The following is an 18,078-nucleotide window of genomic DNA, read 5'->3' on the forward strand; positions in this document are numbered from 1 at the left end:
ACAGCTTAATTGTCAAGAGGCATGCTGGATTTTACGATTTTTTTTTCTCCCTCACAAATTCTTTTAATGAAGATGCATACTTGAGTAATCCGCTTTCATAATTTATGGTCCCAGTTGTGTACCTTGCCAGCTTTCCTGTATAATTCACTGGCTGAGCTATCTTCTGGAACTGCTGAATTTTAACATACTTTACTGATCAAGCTGCATATTTCATCATTTGAGTTTTTGCACCCAGGTACCTTTTTCTGATCAAACTGCATGCTAAACTGATCAAGGAGGAATTACTTTTAAGCAGAAGCCATGCTTCTGTTTGCTCTAGCTAGTTTAATATCTCACTTTATGATTTCCAGGCTCTTTCTTTTACTCCTTTCTGCATAACGGGAGTAATCATATCGCATCATGATTTTATTTTTTTTATTTTTTTTTTAAAAAGGCTGATTTTCTTAATCTCCTCATGTTGAGCAGAGGTTCGGCATCAGTAAATTTTGCCCATATGGGTTGCTCTTTTTCAGGCATGAAAGTCATAACCAACCTATTTTAATAATGATTAATAACTAATATTAGCATTATACGCAAATTAAATATAAATACGACATTCCTAAGAAATTATTCAGAGTTAGAACCTCATAACACATAGCATCGGAGTTCTGTTTCAGGTGTTATGGAAACTGGAGCCCCATTAGTGTTGTTTAAATTATGCTGGCTTCTTGTGGACTTTTTTGCATTCATTGCAAGTGGATATCAAAAGAAATTCTTCACATCTATGATTGTTTACTTTATGGCTTTCATCCAAGCCAGGACATTGCATTAATGGGGAGTAGCTCACTAATTCATAGGATTCAAGTATGAATTAGGAACAATGTTGGTCTGCCCTCCTATGATCTGGTATTGGAAAATAGAAATGTCTAACACTGTATCATTTTTTTTTTTTTAACAAAATCAGGAATTTTAACCAATGTTGAAGGGACGAGCAATTGGAAATTCTAGTTTAAAAATCAGAGCAGGGCTTTTGAGTTATACACCTTTAAAATTTGATTTATTAGTCTTGGTCAACTTTGGGACTTTTCACCAGAATGAGATGAAATAGACAGGACAGGTCGATCACTGGTGGGGGAAGTATGTCAAAGTTTATAGAAATTAGTGCAGAAGTGTTCAAGCTACATCAACTTTTGACTGTAAACATTGCTATGACAGACAATTTCTGCAGGGCTCACAAAGGTACCAGTAATGTTTTGCAAATGCCATTTGACTGGGACCTGCCCCCAACCTGCTCATTCTTGACCTCTTCAGTGACACTATCTAATATACTAGCATACATATAGGCATTGTCAATGTAACCAACATGATGGGGTTACAGAAACTAAAGACAATAGATAACTTACACACACACACACACACACACACACACTTAATGTAATCCAGTGAGTAACCTTAGTCTTACAACATAATAAAATAAAATAAGCTTATATAATGAGAATTATTTTATACAGTGAACGAATAGAAGCTAATTTATTTCTTCATTTAGAAACACCATAGAGGGTGGCTTCCAGCAATAAAATCACACAATAAAAATAATGCAATAATAAAATCACACAATTAAAACTCACTAGCTGTCCTCTTTGAGATAAGCCAGGTCAGGAAATAAGCTCCATAAAGACTACTGGAACTCTATTGTTGCAGGGTATAATAACAGTATTTGAATTTCTTTCTTCTCCTTCTTTTACCCAAGAAAATCAAGGTGGAGTAATCTTGAGTTTCCTTCTCACTCCTTCATCCCTTTCAGGGCTATGCTGGTGTTTATGAAACTTTTCTTGCATTCCTTCTTCAAGGCAATCTCCATAGTCCTCTATGCTGGCAAAGATTCTGCATAGATGCCCTTAGTAATTATCACGTGTGTCTCCTGTGACAGTATAACATGCAAGAGCATCCAAAATAACTTTCTTTAGTCCTGTAGGGTGGCACCATCCCATCAAGCACTGGGTTTAAGGCCATTTCTAGATATAGAATGCCCAGCCAGAGAATTTCTGTCTTCCTGGGATTCAGTGTCAGGCCATTGGCCCCTTCATCACAGCCCACAAGCACTAATACAGAATTACTTTGCCTCTCCTGGTACAAATGAAAAGGAGAGATAGAGATAGAGCCAAATGCCATCTGGGCTTGGTTGCCAATTGAACAGATTAGGCAGCCCAAATCTCTCTCTCTCTTTCTCTCTCTCTCTCTGTCTCAGATAGTTAGATAGTTAGATAGTTAGATAGTTAGATAGTTAGATAGATAGATAGATAGATAGATAGATAGATAGATAGATAGATAGATAGATCTAATTGCACAAATTACCTAACTCACTTCATCTGAGACAATTCTGTCATGATACCATGATGTGAAGGAAGTATATAATTTGCACAGTGATGGCACATTGTACGTTATATCACTTGCCTCGACTTCAATCCCTACTCCCTGATATTCATGGCTCAGTATAAAATTTTGGAAAAGACTCTGTGTATTTGTGTCTGTATATGCGGGTTGTATTAGATTTTCTTGCAATGCAATTATACATTAAAACTGCTAAATAGTTTTATCAATCAATCATCTTTACCCTTTTAAAAAAAATGCAAATATTTGAGGAACCACAACTATGTTTTTAGTGGATAGTATCTCCTGGCAATATTGCATTCATTTATGCTACCCCTATAATCCATTTCATGCTCCAGGACAAAGCCATAGCTACTTTGCTAGCCATTGAAGAATAGAATAGTTTGGTTTTATATGACAAGAGGGGAATTTGGTTTGAAATTATCCTAATCAATGCTTCAATGAAATGAGCTGTTTTCCATTTTTTCCAGAGAACATAACTCATGTTCAGTACCTTACTCTTAATGTGACAGCAATATTCCTTCTGCAGATTAAACAGTTCAAATATATGCTATGTCAGCCAGTGCATCGTGCCCTGCTTGGTTAATGAATTGTACTCTCCTTGCTCAATACAGTAGTCTCTCAGGTATACAGCCTCATGCATTTTAGCTATCCTCTACATCCATGTACTTTATTTGTCTGCCATTTCAAATAGAGATTATAAGAGCAAGCACTGGAAAAATATAACCCTCTTTCCAGCATTGATCCTGAAACATTTACTGAGCTCTGTGGATTTGCAAGAATGTACTGAGCAAGAAAATTATCTAGGGAACATTGCCCTAATCTTACACATAGTCCTCCAAAATTCCTTTTATTATGATGCTCCACAGAAAATGCTGTGGAAGAAGAGTGTCAGTTCACTTTATAAATCCCAAAGAATCACCTCAACAAGAAAAGTTATGTTCCTTCCAACATGATTATCCAGATGAAACTTGAACAGAACATTGATTTTCAAAAGTAGATTTAGAACAGGTTCAAAGGGATGGTCACTTGCTTTACTCTTTGACAGTGATTACAAACAATGCATATTGTGGTATTGTTGTTTTCTGGTCTTTACCACAGCTGGAGAGCAATAAAGCAGTGGGGAAGATAGTTCTTCATAATGGACTCACATTTGTTTATCAGATTTATATTGCACTTTTTCATTCAGGAGCTCAAGGCATACATAAGGCTCTTTCCACCTATTTTTTCCTCCGCAGCAAGAACCCTGTTAGGTAGACTGGGCCGAAAGAGAGTAACTGGCACAAAGTCACCCAGTGAATTTCAGTAGCTAAGGGTGGAATAGAACATGGGTCTTCCCAATACCAATTCAATGGTTCAATCATTACATCACACTGCCTCTTGTTCCATGTATTATTTGTATTAGACATAGGAGAGAGCAAAGCTCTAAATCTTTAAAAGTCTAGTTGTACTTTGCTTTGGCATAATGAATTCAGTCTTGGATAAAGGATGGTGAGGGATCAATCCATAATGGACGAGATGCCAAATCCCAATTTCCAGCAACTTTGGAGATCCCACGGGGAGCCTGTGCAACGGTTGTACTGTGTTTAGATGGAAGTTCTTCTCTGGCAATCTTGTTTTTATTTATTTGTTTAGTGTTTTAACAGTTGTGATATTATTTTAATTGTTGGGTGTATGCTGCCAAGAATCACATTCAGTGAGATGGGCGGCCATATACATTTGTTATATAAATGAATAAATTTCAGAAAAAATCCAAGGTGGGTCAAGAATGGAATAATAGCTGAAATAGCTCCAGAGTTCTGCATTCTGTTATTTTTTTCCTAGATAATATTAGTGGCAAGAGAGTTTTGATTCAGAACATTCAAAGTCCCCCCCCCCCCAAAGAAGGTATCAGAGATATCTGATACTTCGAGGAGGACACTTCTGAAAGTGTTTCCTTTCGTCCACCAGCAAATCTTTTCATAGAGTGGGAGAGCTTCAGGTTCTGGTGTGAATCCTGTTCAGCAGATTTAGTTTGGGATCTGTAATGTAACATCCTGTCCCAGAGGTAGGAGTGCTTATAGTTTTATTTTAGAAAATATTCCTTGTCACAGTGAAGAATAGAGGTTTTCCTGCTTTCATAGTTGTTCTGTGACAAGCTGCATTAGCTCCTGTCTATTGGCTTTGGTTTCTGTACATACAGTGCATGGGCCAGCAAAAGATATTTCATAATGTACATAACTATACATAAGACAATGCATTTTATGCTATCAGCATGTAGCAATTACATCCTTTGTATAACTATTAAAGAGAACTTTCAATGCTCCCCTAAGCTATGCTTCTTTCTACTAATGTGCTAATCGTGATATGGAGATAGATTTATTAATTATTTTATTTAATTATAGTTTCACACCCAAAGTAATAGATAATATCTAGTGAAAATGTCAGTAAAATTTCCTGTTTCACTTTAGCAATTTATTGCCTGATTGTCCCATTAAATCAATGTCATAAGACCGCCCAATATTAATTAAACACATCTTTGGTCTGTGGGTGGCTTACCTTATTCATTCTCAAAATTACTATAATATTCACCTAGACACCTACACACAATAGGATGGTGTAATAAAAGTGTTAAATTTAAATAATAATTCTAGCAGAAATTATAATAACTTTGCTTTAATTTGTGTTAATTATTTTTTTAAAATGCAGAAATACATATAATCTCAGTTGTATGAGTTGCTTGAGATAGAATAATTAAATCACATTACTTTTTTGCTGTGTATAATAGCAATGCAAAAATCTGTTTCTGTCTATAGTTAATAAATGTGCTCATAAATTTTTAGACCCTTATTCTCAAGCACTAGATTACTCATTTTTTTCTCCCTTGTCTCATGTTCTGGGTACAGCAAAGGTACTTTTCTCCATCTTTTCTATAGCTGAATTGTCATGGCAGACAAAGAGGTAGAATGAAACATGGCACTACAAATTTTATTAGTATTCTGATCTATGTTGTACACAATAGATTTACCCAGATTAAAAGCTCGTCCTCAGGCTGAGAGTCCTTCACCAACTTCAGCATGATGTAATACATCCAACTTTGTTTCTAGTGTTAGAAGTTTTCATTTTAGGCAAAGGGATTGAATATTTTAATTTGACCCCATAGTAATTGTAGTACACAACACAATGGTAAATGTGTAAGGGCAGATAGGAGTTTTGGCAGAAAAATGTTCAAGCCCTTTTGGCAGGAAGAAATCTTGGTATGTTTCTAGGCCTTTGGCGCAAATTGACTTTGCTGGCACAAATCTCATAATAGCAATTTTTTATTTTTATTTTTCACATAGTCAATTCTTGGCCAAAAATTATCAATTGCATAATAGCAAATCCACATAATGTGAGGGAAACATGTACTGAAATTATCACATTGCTAAAAAAATAAAATGTTGTCTGAAGCATGTGCAATATTGTTCATTCACCCATAAGACACATATTGATGTGCATTTCAATTCATATTTGTCAAAGCATTGGGGGGGAAATCTATTTCTAAGTGAGCTGAAAATAAACTCACCATGAGGATTGTGTTCATTAGAAGGCTAGAAATGATGAGAGAACTCATGATATTGTTTTGATATTATGATCATACAGTACATAGTTTTAGCATTATGAGAATAAACCCTGGAGGGCATGAGTTTAAACAGACCTCCCTGCTGTTCCTATACAGTGCTGGGGATGAAATTTCTCTTCCAGTTTTGAATAACCATGTTGTTTCTTGGCAACATTTTGGGAGTGGTTTGCCATTGGCTTCTTCCTAGGGCTGAGAGAGATTGACTGGCAGTTATGTGTATTTTTTTCTAGGGGAACTAACAGACATTACTATAAATGTGCAGCCTGCCTCCTATTTAGTAGGGCAAGCTTAGAGCTTTTCTAGGAAGGACAATGCTTACTGCAGATTAAGCATCCTTCAATGAAAGGGTTATACACTTCATCGCATTGCCAATTGCATAAAGGGCTAACATAAAGGGCCAACAGTCACTTCCTCGCAAATCATGTTCCTCTAAGTTCACATTATATTTTTGCCTTCACGAGCTGACACTGATGGAGACACTACTGTTCTCAATACAATCTAGTGTATATGACAACTTAGTCAATATGTAGGGTAATCACAGTGCAAAGAAGACATAGTAGACTGAGGATTGTGAGATATACAGCATAATCGCCTATTTTCACAGTTGCAATATTAAAAAAGGAAATACGTTATCACAAAATGGGTAATGAGATACTATGCTAAGAGGGAAGGGGGATTCTTAATTTCCAACAGTGTGTATAAAATAGTGTGACTTGTTATATATTTTTATTGTTACTGCCTGATTCCACTTATTGTAGAACAAATAAGCCATTATCTCTATGACAACTGCTAATCCATCTGCCTAAGACAAAAAGGATGCTATCATGAAGAATTGAGTGTTTCTATACCAAAAATACACCTGTCCATTTTGGGTCGTTCTCTTCCCTACAACTTCCCTCTGGATATATTTTTCTCCTAGGAACAAGTCATATGAAACCAAATGAGGCTTGCTTCTGTGGAGGCCTGAATAAACTGATAGATATCTTGATACAGTTGGTACAAAAACGCATAAATTCACAGCAAAATTCTAGCCCTCTGAAGGATGCTGCAGGTCATAGCTTGACAAGATTTCAAGAAAAGAAGAAAACTTGTTTTCTCTGTGTTGTCTCGTCAACAACTACAGTAGTCCCAGTAGACCCCCTACCCTCCTTGCCTTCCAGAAGTCTGTTAAGACCTTCCTCCCCCCCCCCCCGCCACTCCCAACACTAGGTCAGGAGAACAGCCCAGCATTTGTAGTTTTGGGATGGGACTGTTATGGTGCTTGGTGCTGTAAGGGAGTTTTTAATTTTTTTGTATTGTTATTTGTTTATCTGTTGTTAGCTACCCAGAGTTCTTTGATAGAATATGATTTATCAGTCCAGAGAGCTCTGCTGAATCAAAATATTGACTCACCTTATCCAATATTTTCTTCTCTATCAGAGGCCAATAAGATAGCTCTGGGAAGTTCACAAGTAAGATCTGCAGAGTGTAATCTCCCAGTGCTGCTTATGGCAATTGAGAGTCACCAGGGACAAACAGAAAAAGTTTGCATCTTTTCATCATTTCAACACAATCTGCAGTTTAAAAATGCTGCAAGAGAAACCTGCCTTTGCTTTTTTAAAAAAGTGTTTTGAATGTATATATTTTTTTATTACATAAAGGTATGTTTTGTCTCCATTTTATCCTGACTTTTATTATGTCACATAAAATAATCTGTTCAGATCTCTTTTTAAACAATCAATATTGTAATTAAATACTTTTTAAAAATTCTCTGAGATGTTTTCTGTATCATTATAAGAATATAGAACATTTACACAGTTTAATAGCTTTACAGAAAATAAATATATCTTCATGCCATGGAGAGGTGCTTGGATGCATATTTATTTTCTGTTCTTTGCATTCATACCTTTGCTTCAAATGTGGAAGAAAAGATGGGCAGATATGTTCTGAAACAGGAATATGCATTTAAGAACACAAGTTGATTGTTTATGAATTATTGATTTCTAAATTAGGGATGATTGTCTAATACTATTTTTTTCCACTTTTCAGACTGGCAGCACTTGTTTAGGAAACCAGAGTAATGTAACAGATCCAAGTACGCAGGTATGAATCTTGTTCCTTCTATATGTTCTGAGCTGATCATCAAAGTTAAATTTCTTTTTTCCCCTTGTTCTGAATCATCAGGTCTGAAAGAGAAATCATTCTCTGTGCTGTTATTTTTATCCTCTGAAGTTTTTTGTTTTATTTTGTTTTGTCTGAAATCTCATTTCTAATCTACAGCTCACATGATTTAAGACAAATGTGTTGATGCAGGAATATGTGTTAATGTAGGAAGAAGACAGTGCAGGAAGAATTAAGATTAAGCCCCTCCTATCATAGCTTTTTATTCATTATCCATATTAGCTGATGCTAGTATAATCCGGTATTTTTTAGCTGAAATAATCCAGTATTTTTATTTATTGCGAATGCATTACAGTTGAGTTTGCCAATATGTTCCTGTTTTAATTTACAGAAATCACTATTGGATAAAAATTTAGAAGCCAGAAGACAGGGCATTCATAACTACATAAGAATTACTTTGCTGGAGTAACCCACATCATTTTGTACCAAAAATATTGCTCCAGAAGGAGGGGGCTTTTGGTTGTGGACAATCCAAACATTAGAATCACTGAGACATAGACTTGTGATGGATCACATGTTGATATGCCTGCTTGATGTGAAGGTTGCAGACATCGCAACCTTCACATCAGGCAGGTTTCTGGAGAGTGTTGGGGAGGAAGTAGAGGTCATGGTCCACATTGACATCAGTGGTATTGGGAAATGTAGTTAATCAGTCCTGGAAGACAAATTTAGGCTGTTGGGAAGTTCAGGACCACATTCTCAGAAATTCTATTTTGTACCCTGCACAGGGCTATAAAGAACAGAATCCAATATTTCAATGTGTGGTTAAAATGATGATGCTGTTCTCAGATATTTAGAAACATATTTTGCATCCTTTAAATTAGAAGATCAGTGATTTGTCACACCGGACATCCCATCTCTATATTCCAAAGCTATTGCAATTTCCATCTTCATCTTTCTAGAGAAATAAATTTAGCCTTATATTCTTCCTAAACACTTTTCCACACACCAAGACATTTGGGAGTACTGTACCATAATCTAATAGATAATATGGAAACCCAAATGTTACAGATGATCATGTTATTTTTGTTGTAAACCACTCAGAGTCATTCAATGAGATGGGCGGTGACAAATTTGATAAATAAATAAATAAATGCAACAAGGTTGCATATTTTTTCTTCTCTGTGTTATTCCCTGTTATGAATTTTAGACAGTACACATCTGTCTGCCTTATCTTGCCTATATTAACAAAAATATAGAGCTCCTCAATAACACAGTATAACAAAGCAATCCTGTTCCTTCTCTGCTGCAATCCAACAGTATACCAAATGCATAGGATTGTATTAGAAAATAGGAGTGATTCTAGATTTTCTACCCTCACCCATTTTTTCCCAACGAGTTGACATTCTCTGGAAAACCCTGCTGTATTACTTTCCTCCTGAACAATTCTCAGATTAGGGTGTGTAGTTATTTAATGAGAAGGAAATCTGCATACTTATTATATTGTCTTGTTACTGTGGATTCCTCTGTACATGAATGTACAACCCAGGCGTATAAGTTCTCATTGTGCTCCATTTTCAACTGCTTTGTTCTCTACTCAGGCAAACCATCTGTACAATTTGTTGCCTTATTTAGTCACATATTTCTTTCCCCAGGCTAGTCAGACCTGAAAAAATGGTAGCAATTCATTGCATTATTTTTGCTATATCAACCATCATGGCTGGTCAATAGGTGAGCAAGCAAATATGGAATTATTTTTAGTTAGGAAGGTTTAGGCACCTGATAATTTTCCTCTGTTTACCTCTATGAAAACCAAACATTTTTTTTTTCCTTACACCTCTTCTCCAAGGGAAATATCCCTTACTGGCTATGACAGACTTGCTAATCTATTTATTTGCTTTTCAAGGGGACCTCATTGGATAGTTTCCCTTTGAAGCAGATCCACCTTATTCATTGGTGTAAAACCTATGCTTCCATTCCTTGCAAGTCCCATTGTAACATTTTAATATTGATTGTGTTTTCTTCATTATACCCACAGAAATCACACAGTCCTCCATGGATTAAACCAGAAAACAACAAATCAACTGAGAGAAAAGAAAACAATGCTGAGGAGTCAGCTGAAATCAATGAAAAGACTCTGTAAATAACACGTAGCTATCTTTAAAATGTTATTCATTTGCTATCGTCTTCATCTTTTTAGTCCAGAGGCATGAAAATGTACCAGGTTTCTAGAGCATGCAATTTTTTCACTATTTTATGGATGTTTGTAAATTAGTTGAGAAATTTCTGAAATAGATTGACTAGTATCTTTCAGCAATAATCCAACACAAATGGATGTTTGAAAAAAATGCTTTGTAATACAGTCCAGTTTTTTGAAATATTATTCTGCCCTGATCTGTAACTTGCTTATTATAAATCACTCTGTTTTGTAAAGAAAAGCTATTAAGAAGTTTTATTTTATTAACCAATTCTGTTTTGTAAGTATCGTTATTGCATACTAAGGTCAAAACAATAAACAAGTGACTCTACACATAGGTACATATTCAGTCAGACACAGTAGAAGCACTGTATTTCAGAAACAATACTTATCTATTTCAATTTTTTGATCATCTGGAATTGTTGTGTAGTAACCATCTGGTTCCAAAGAGAATCCTGTGTACATGGCAATATTTATTATCCAAACGACTATCTGAAAGTTTTGGAGATTTCATCGAGTCAAATTAGATTTTATAGCAGATTGTCATGGAAAACAACCCAGAAAAAAGTTGGTTGTAATTAAATCTTGTTAAAAGTAAATGGGGCTTAAAGTGATCAGTTCATTCTTATAAAATTGTACCAAAAGTACAGTTGGTTAAAGTGGTTGACACAATACATTTAAGAATCGCTCTCTTGGAATTGTAGCCTGTTTCTTAGTTAAATACTTCATAGGTACTTCATGACTTTGAATTCCTCCTATGTAATTATGTCCAGATACATAAATAGCTATTTTCTAGAGAATAGATAATTAGATTTCAGGGGAAGAAACCATGCTCATTTAATGCAGACGTACTAATTTTCTATTATCAGATGTTTGCCTTTGTGTAAAGGATGGTCACATGGCTTATATGTGAAAATTTGTTTTCAGGAAGTTGTAATTTTTCCTGCATTGTACTCATAATATCTATTGCTAAAAATAATGATTATAAACAACTTCCTTACTCTTTCACAGTGCAATCCTATGCCAACTAGCTCCCAATCTTTAGCAGTGTGCTGAAAGGAGCTTGTGAAAATTCCTTGTTCATTTGATTGGGGAGGGGTATATCTCTGTCCCTTATTAATGCAGACAAAGACTCTGAGGTATCCCATAGAGACATTAAATGTCACTTGCTTATAGTCTATAACTCTGGTTTTCATTTTAGATGAGATCCCTCTCTGCCCATCTGCTCATCCTCATATCCATGCTCTGCCACTAAGAGCTAAAGGCAGCTTGACATTGGGGGTGAATTGCTGGACCCTTTGAGGAGGGGAGATACCAGAAGTGCCAGCTGCAACTTCCATGCCATGAGCATGAGGATTGGTATGGGTCTGGGGCAGAGAAAGCATGCAAAGCTTTTGCCTTCTCAGTACCGGCAACCCAACTCTTTTGATGCCTAAGGGATTGCTGAACAGACTGTAGCCCTGACAAGACACTGAAGATGTCTCTGCTGGAAAACCTGACATTAGCTGGTTGCTGGTAAGGAAGAAGGAGGAAGGAGTATACCTGTAGTTCCATCTTCTGTTCCATCCCAAACCACCTAATTCTTCTCAATGCAGCAGTAGAGCCTCCCCACACATACATTTATATAGGATTGTGCATATTTACATTTAATTTACAGAGACCCCTGCAGCATTTGACAAGCAGCAGAATGGCTATACATCCTTAGCTATTTTAGTGATTTCTAAAACGTATAATTTCCCCTTACAAAGAGAAGCAATAGGTACAAGCATATTGGTTCTATCCTCTTTTGTCATTATCCTCATTACCCTCCATATATAAATGATGATTTTTTGCACTCAAGAACCTCCACTAACTATAGAGGTTCTCTGCAGAATTGAGAACATTGATTTTCCAGAGTTTTAAATTGAAGGGAAAGAAATGAAGGAACCACAGTAGTAGTAGAATTAGAAAGCCCATTCCTGCTCCCTTTCCTTCTATGTAAAGTTAAACACTTGAAGAAGTAAACATTACCTATTACATTTATACTTAACAATCCCATATAAGTATCATGTAGTTTGTCCCTTAGAATGACTGGAGTGATCTTGAGTGTAAGTTCCATTGTATGGGATCTACTGTGAATAAACTTGCACAGGATTGCATTGTCAATGACTTCTAACTTGTATCTACTGTTCTAAGATATTTTTAAAAACTAGAATCACCATTTCTGCTGATGTAATATAGATGCAATGTAAGAATTAGAGCACAGGATTATTGTTGGCATACTTCACAGCCAGTTCAACCAGTTCCACATTTTAGAGGACAATTTAAGTTTTATCATAACCACTAAGATAGGTAATACCAGTTTTATGCAATAAAAATGCAGTTATTGCTCTATCTCACAAATGGAATAGATAGCATAACAATAAACACAAAGCACAATTTAGTGTGGATCAGGTTGGTCTATACAAAAATATGAAAAGAAAACCATCTGATAGCTCACAATCTCCTTAAACCTAAAGGAGTACATTGTACCCTAATGCCATGCTTATCCATCTTCTGAAGTCTCCTCAGTAGAAGTCCATGGCTATAAGATTAGAGGAAAGGCACAAATATGAGCTGCTTATGTGTTTGCCTCAGTTACAGTTACACATTTTGAAACCTTCTTTGACTAGGTATAAATATGTTTCTTAGTGCAATAGGTACCACTGATAATTTAAGTTGGCTAGTTAGTCATTTCAAAAGAGATTATAAACTTCATTCCTAAAAATAAACTTTGTGGAGTCATCCACTATTTGACATTCAATAAGGGAGTAGAGATTGTTGTAATGGGACACGGTGATGACCTATACATTTAGGAACTTCAGCCTTCTAGAGCAGAGAGACCTAACTTCTATTGGTTCAAGGTTACACCAGGCTTTTTATAGGTATTGAGAGGCACATGGCAGAAGCGGATGGTGACAGAATCTCTTCTGGGAGAGGGTTTCAGGCATTTTACAGAGTGAATTGATGTCTTGTAAGAAGTGACACTTTTTTTCTTTTTTTTTTGTGCCATATCCGCTCTTGAAGAGGCTTTGGTGGGCCAAAGTAGGGATGCTTACAGATAATTCAATAACAACACTTCTTGCACTCTTGGGTTAGAGCCTTATATAAAGTGGATGTAAATTAGGGTAGATCTGAACAGTGAAGACATTAGTTTGGTTTGGGGTGGTTCAGAACATTTGAAGAAAATAGCTAAGAAGCTGCCTTCCTCAGCTTCTGTAGCATTTGATTTTCTCAGGTGTATTGTCTGCAGGAAGAATAGTCCAACTAACTATTTTAGTTACCATGACAACTTTATCATCACCTATTGAAACATTTTTGCTAAAAGTTGCCTTAAGGCAGGCAGTTGAAATTCACTTGGCAATGACAGGCAACTCTTACTCAATGGATTTTGATTGTGAGGAACTGTTAAGTTTATATTTATAATTATTAGCAGCATGCTTCCTTTCCAGCAGGGATGGGGGATTTTAGTGTGAACTTTTGAATAAGTACTCAAGCCAACAATCTATTGCCTTCAGAAAATTATTTTTCCCTAAAGTTCAGAATACAGTTCTTCTGCCAAATACACAAAGAGAAACAGTTAAAATAATTTATGAAAATGCATTATATCAGGGAAAATAGTCTGCAGAAAATCTGTGCATTAGGAAAAATTGCATACAAATAGGTATGTTTTAATAAAGATCAGTGCTCTTATCATACTGTCAATTCAATAATTTCAAAGGCATTTTGCCATTTAAAATATAACAACCTTGCAATGCCAATAAAGGTTTGAATTTTGAATTTTGAAATATAACAACCATTCACAATTCTCTTTTCTTTTTGTACATCCTGAATACCAGATGGAAAAGAGACAAGAGTATCTTGGGTAATTTTGTATTTTAACATCTTGTGATTAATTTTCTCTCTTGGGTTGGCATAATAATTATATACATGCACACATTTTTCAAGTTCTTGTTCTTTCTGAGCTATGCACTTTGAGCAGAAGAAAAGTCTTGCATCTTTTGGTTCTTAAAGGATTCTAATCTGACACATTTAATTTAAATAAGACTTTAAAGAAGACATTTTTCAGCATAGCCAAACAGCTAATTTTGTATGGAAAAATAGCTGCAATTGAGTGCACACAATGTTTGTTTCAATTGTAAAGAAATATGAACATAGACTTCTGAGCATTCATCTCTAGGAATGAAGACAACTTGTCTATTATTTAAATGTTAATGCCAAATTTCTCAGGATAAATGAGACTGTGAATCAAAATGAAAGTGTGCAAAAAATGGACATGGTGGATCTCAAAACACATTTCACTGCTATAATACACGTTAAAGAGCACCAGCTGGAAACAGACATGGATTAATATTTCTAAATAAGAAATATTTAGAAATATTTCTAAATAAGAAGAAAAAAATTTACTTTATCTCCAAACAGTGTCACCTTTTTGTAGGAAGAAAGTAGGGCACTCATCTTTCCCCCTTTAGAGTTTGCCCAACAGCTTTTGTGATGCTGAATGTTTTATGTTGATCACATGGTTAATGCAGGCAGAGAGTCAAAGCTGTGACATGAAGGAAGTGAGGCATTTAGCCAAAGGTGGTTTTTCAACCAAAGACCAAACTACACTACAACAGAATTCCCCAACCCTGGCTACTTCCAGAATTCCCAGCAATGGGCATGCTGTTTGAGGAAAGAACTGTGAACCACATATGTACCTCTGCCTGAACCTTTTTCCTCTATTGAAATCCCAGTCTGAATCTCCCCTGAACTGGCCATAAAAGAATATTTCTTTTAAAAGGAAATATTCAAATTAATCCTGTACCAGAGGTCCTGTTTCATGCAGCCTTCAGTTATCCTTACAGTACATGTAATGCTGGCCCAAGTTTCAGTCAGCCTCCTGCCCTTCATAGTATACAACTTTGCACTATGTCTTATCTAATCCCATCTTTTACACTCCATGACTTCTAAACAGACTGAATTCAAATGCAGTCTTCTGGGATAAGGGAATGGGAATAAAACCATATGAAAATGTTTTTCCAAGTGTTCATTCCTTACCCCAGTCAGGGTAATTTTTGATTCAGGTCAGGAAAATTCAGGTCAGGAAAGTACTCTGTTGATGGAATAAGCCCATTTTCACATGTTGAGGCTACTAACATTAGCAATTTATTGCATCATTGAGCTATAATTACGGTGCTCTTTGGCTACTGTGAACAGAGACGGCTGTGCAGTATTAAAAATGATGGGGATAGTCTTATTAACAAAAAATTGAACATGGGAACCAAATGCCCATGTTTCCATACAGACTTACTGAAACTTACCAATCCTCTGCTCTTTTGTGTATAGAACTCTTACTCAATACCCTAGATTCACTTATATCCCATTTAATGGGAAATAACCCCTTTAGTTTTTAAAAGGTACAAGTTGTGTTTTAAAAAAAAAAAAAGATCTGAATCTCTTTTCTCATTCTTCTCTCCAGTCTTGAGCCCTCAACCCTTTCCTGCCATCCATATTTCTCATTTTGCAATCAGTTCAGTCAGGGCTTTGGAGTTTTCTAGCAGAATGTCTGATGTGCAAAGGCTAAAGAGATCTGATTTCCATACCGCAGAATGCCCCCCAAAAGCTAACTCCTCTCTTTTCTCATTGCCCAGATGGGCTGATCTGCACAACCAGATTGCCCCAGCATGAGCAGAAGCCACTGACCATTTCTCAAGGCCAAGAACATAGGAAGTTGTCTTCCACCCACACCCAGGCTATTAGGAAGGCAAGCCCTGTTCTATTTGCTATATTAGTGCTTCTAGTAGTGTTTCCTGACTTATGCCATCAGACTGGTGCTGGTGATTGCAGGCAAATACTTCCACTCCATCTGGTTGCTGTGCAATGTGGCAGCAACATCCCCTTCCTTCCAGGCACTGTTTACTGCAAGTTCACCAGTGGAACAGGGAAAACCTGGCTTTTGTTTTGCTTAATTTGCTTTCCGCAAGTTCACTGGGCCTGCCTTTTCTTTTAGCCAGCTGAAATTAACAAGATTTCTGCACTTTTCCCTTCTAACAGAAGCAACAGGCAAAATGGTACAATGTTTTCTTTCTTTCTTTTCATCAATCCAGGAGGAGGAAGGAAACAGGGCAATCCACCCAACAGGGGTTGTGGTAAATGTGGCCCAGGTAGGACATCAGGCCAACCTATGGCCAAAGAGGAGGAAGGGGTTGAAATCTTGAATGGGATTTCTTAACCTGGCTTCATTTGCAGCTGCTTGATACATAGGAAACAAACAGCTGAAGAGTGCAGTGCAGAAAAGCCCTGTTGCTCTACTCAGTGTCCCTGGTAGGCTCCCAACTTGGTTTTGCCAATTCCTAGTACTCTTTCTTGGTTTTAAAGTGATATTTTAACATTACCAATTCAATGTAAAAGCATTTAGTGTAAATCTCATACCAAAGGCGACTTAGAAAAAAAGCTCTCATTGAAGCCAATGGAAGTCTTTTGTTACACATCTGAGAGAGGTAAATATATTTTCCCTCACTGTGCTCTGCTTTCCCAATAAAAATCCTCTTGTGCCGGTAATTAAAGGAGATTTGATGATGTAATTGCAAGCAACGGTGTCATTTGCAGTTGACCCTTACAGCACAGCAAAGCCCAAACCTCCTAAGCAAACATTAGTGTTAAAGTAACTAGACTAATTAGCAATATAGCAAATATAGAGGGTTTTTTTAAAGGAAAGAATGCTAATGTTGATTAGTGATTGAAAAGGATTCCAACACAGTTCTTGTAAGGAATGAATTTGGATAATTTACCATAACAAGATAAAAGCTAGTCAGACTAAATAAAAATGGCATATATCACTCCCTAGAAAACTTCATGCAGGGGGAATGGCTATGGTCTAATTATTTTTCCAAAAATTATAAGGACTTATAAGTTGAATTATAGCAACTCTGGGACCACTGAAGAATGGAAACTTCTCCAGCCCCTCCAAGATTGTGCGGTTACATGGCCAATGTTCAAACAAGCGGGATCTTCATCCCCTCTTGGGTCCAATTTTTTTCAGATTTTTAATTTTTAAAATTGGAGCAAGTATTTTCTGGGTCAGAAACCCATTCAGTTTCCCTGATGCAGCAGGTTAAGGAGACAGTATTTGTGTTCTTAAAAAGAACCTACTTCCATGGTAAGCACTTGATTTAGGCTGCCTTTCATTTCCTTTCCTCCCCCATCCCATTCCCAGGAACTGGAAAGACCTGACGCAATGATCCATGAGAATGGTTTGCAAAATATGGTGTTCATCAGCTTGAAAACTGTTACATCAATGAAAAGAGTTCTGCTTTGTGATGTTTATGGTCCCTGGTACAAAAACAAAGGACAGTTTTGTACATCCTTATGATGAATATTGCAATTTCATAGGTGCAGGCACTGTAACAAACACTAATTGCAGGAGTCTGAAATTCTTTATAGCTTATCTGCTGAGCAAGATCTTGCTAAACAAAATGGATGTAAACAAGAGCTGCCTTCCAGGCACACTTTTGTGACTGGTTAGGGTTGCAGGAGATGTTGAAGACAAAACCTTCGTATTGCTTGCCTGCTTAATAAAACCTGAATATGATCTTCTTATGCTGCTTGTGCTATATTTAATTCTCTGGTTAAAATTTTCCAGGCATTATGTGTTCAAAACCTTAAAACAAACTGGTTGAGAGTAGGCAGAAGTGAATATGTGCTGGGGGGGGGGGGGGAATCATAATTCAAATACTGCAATCTCTTCCACGGCAAACAGTTTGTCAGGTCTTACAATGCATATGCCCCTACTTCTAATTTGCCCACTGAT

At 36.5% G+C, this 18,078-nt stretch overlaps 1 protein-coding gene across 1 annotated transcript in view; it reads left to right on the forward strand.

The window, feature by feature from the left end:
* Window positions 1-10,655, forward strand: part of LUZP2 (leucine zipper protein 2) — a 368,157-nt gene extending 357,502 nt beyond the window's left edge. Inside the window, exons 11-12 of the mRNA XM_088145088.1 lie at window positions 8,000-8,053; window positions 10,110-10,655. Of these exons, the coding sequence (XP_088001214.1) occupies window positions 8,000-8,053; window positions 10,110-10,214 (159 nt within the window). The 3' untranslated portion in view covers window positions 10,215-10,655. The remainder of the gene's footprint in view (window positions 1-7,999; window positions 8,054-10,109) is intronic.
* The last annotated feature ends 7,423 nt before the right edge of the window (window positions 10,656-18,078 follow it).

This window comes from Python bivittatus, unplaced genomic scaffold (genome assembly GCF_059951505.1).
Source record: "Python bivittatus isolate LINGU-HERP-01145 unplaced genomic scaffold, Pbiv_v1 ctg000480_np1212, whole genome shotgun sequence".
NCBI classification, from domain to species: Eukaryota; Metazoa; Chordata; class Lepidosauria; order Squamata; family Pythonidae; genus Python; species Python bivittatus.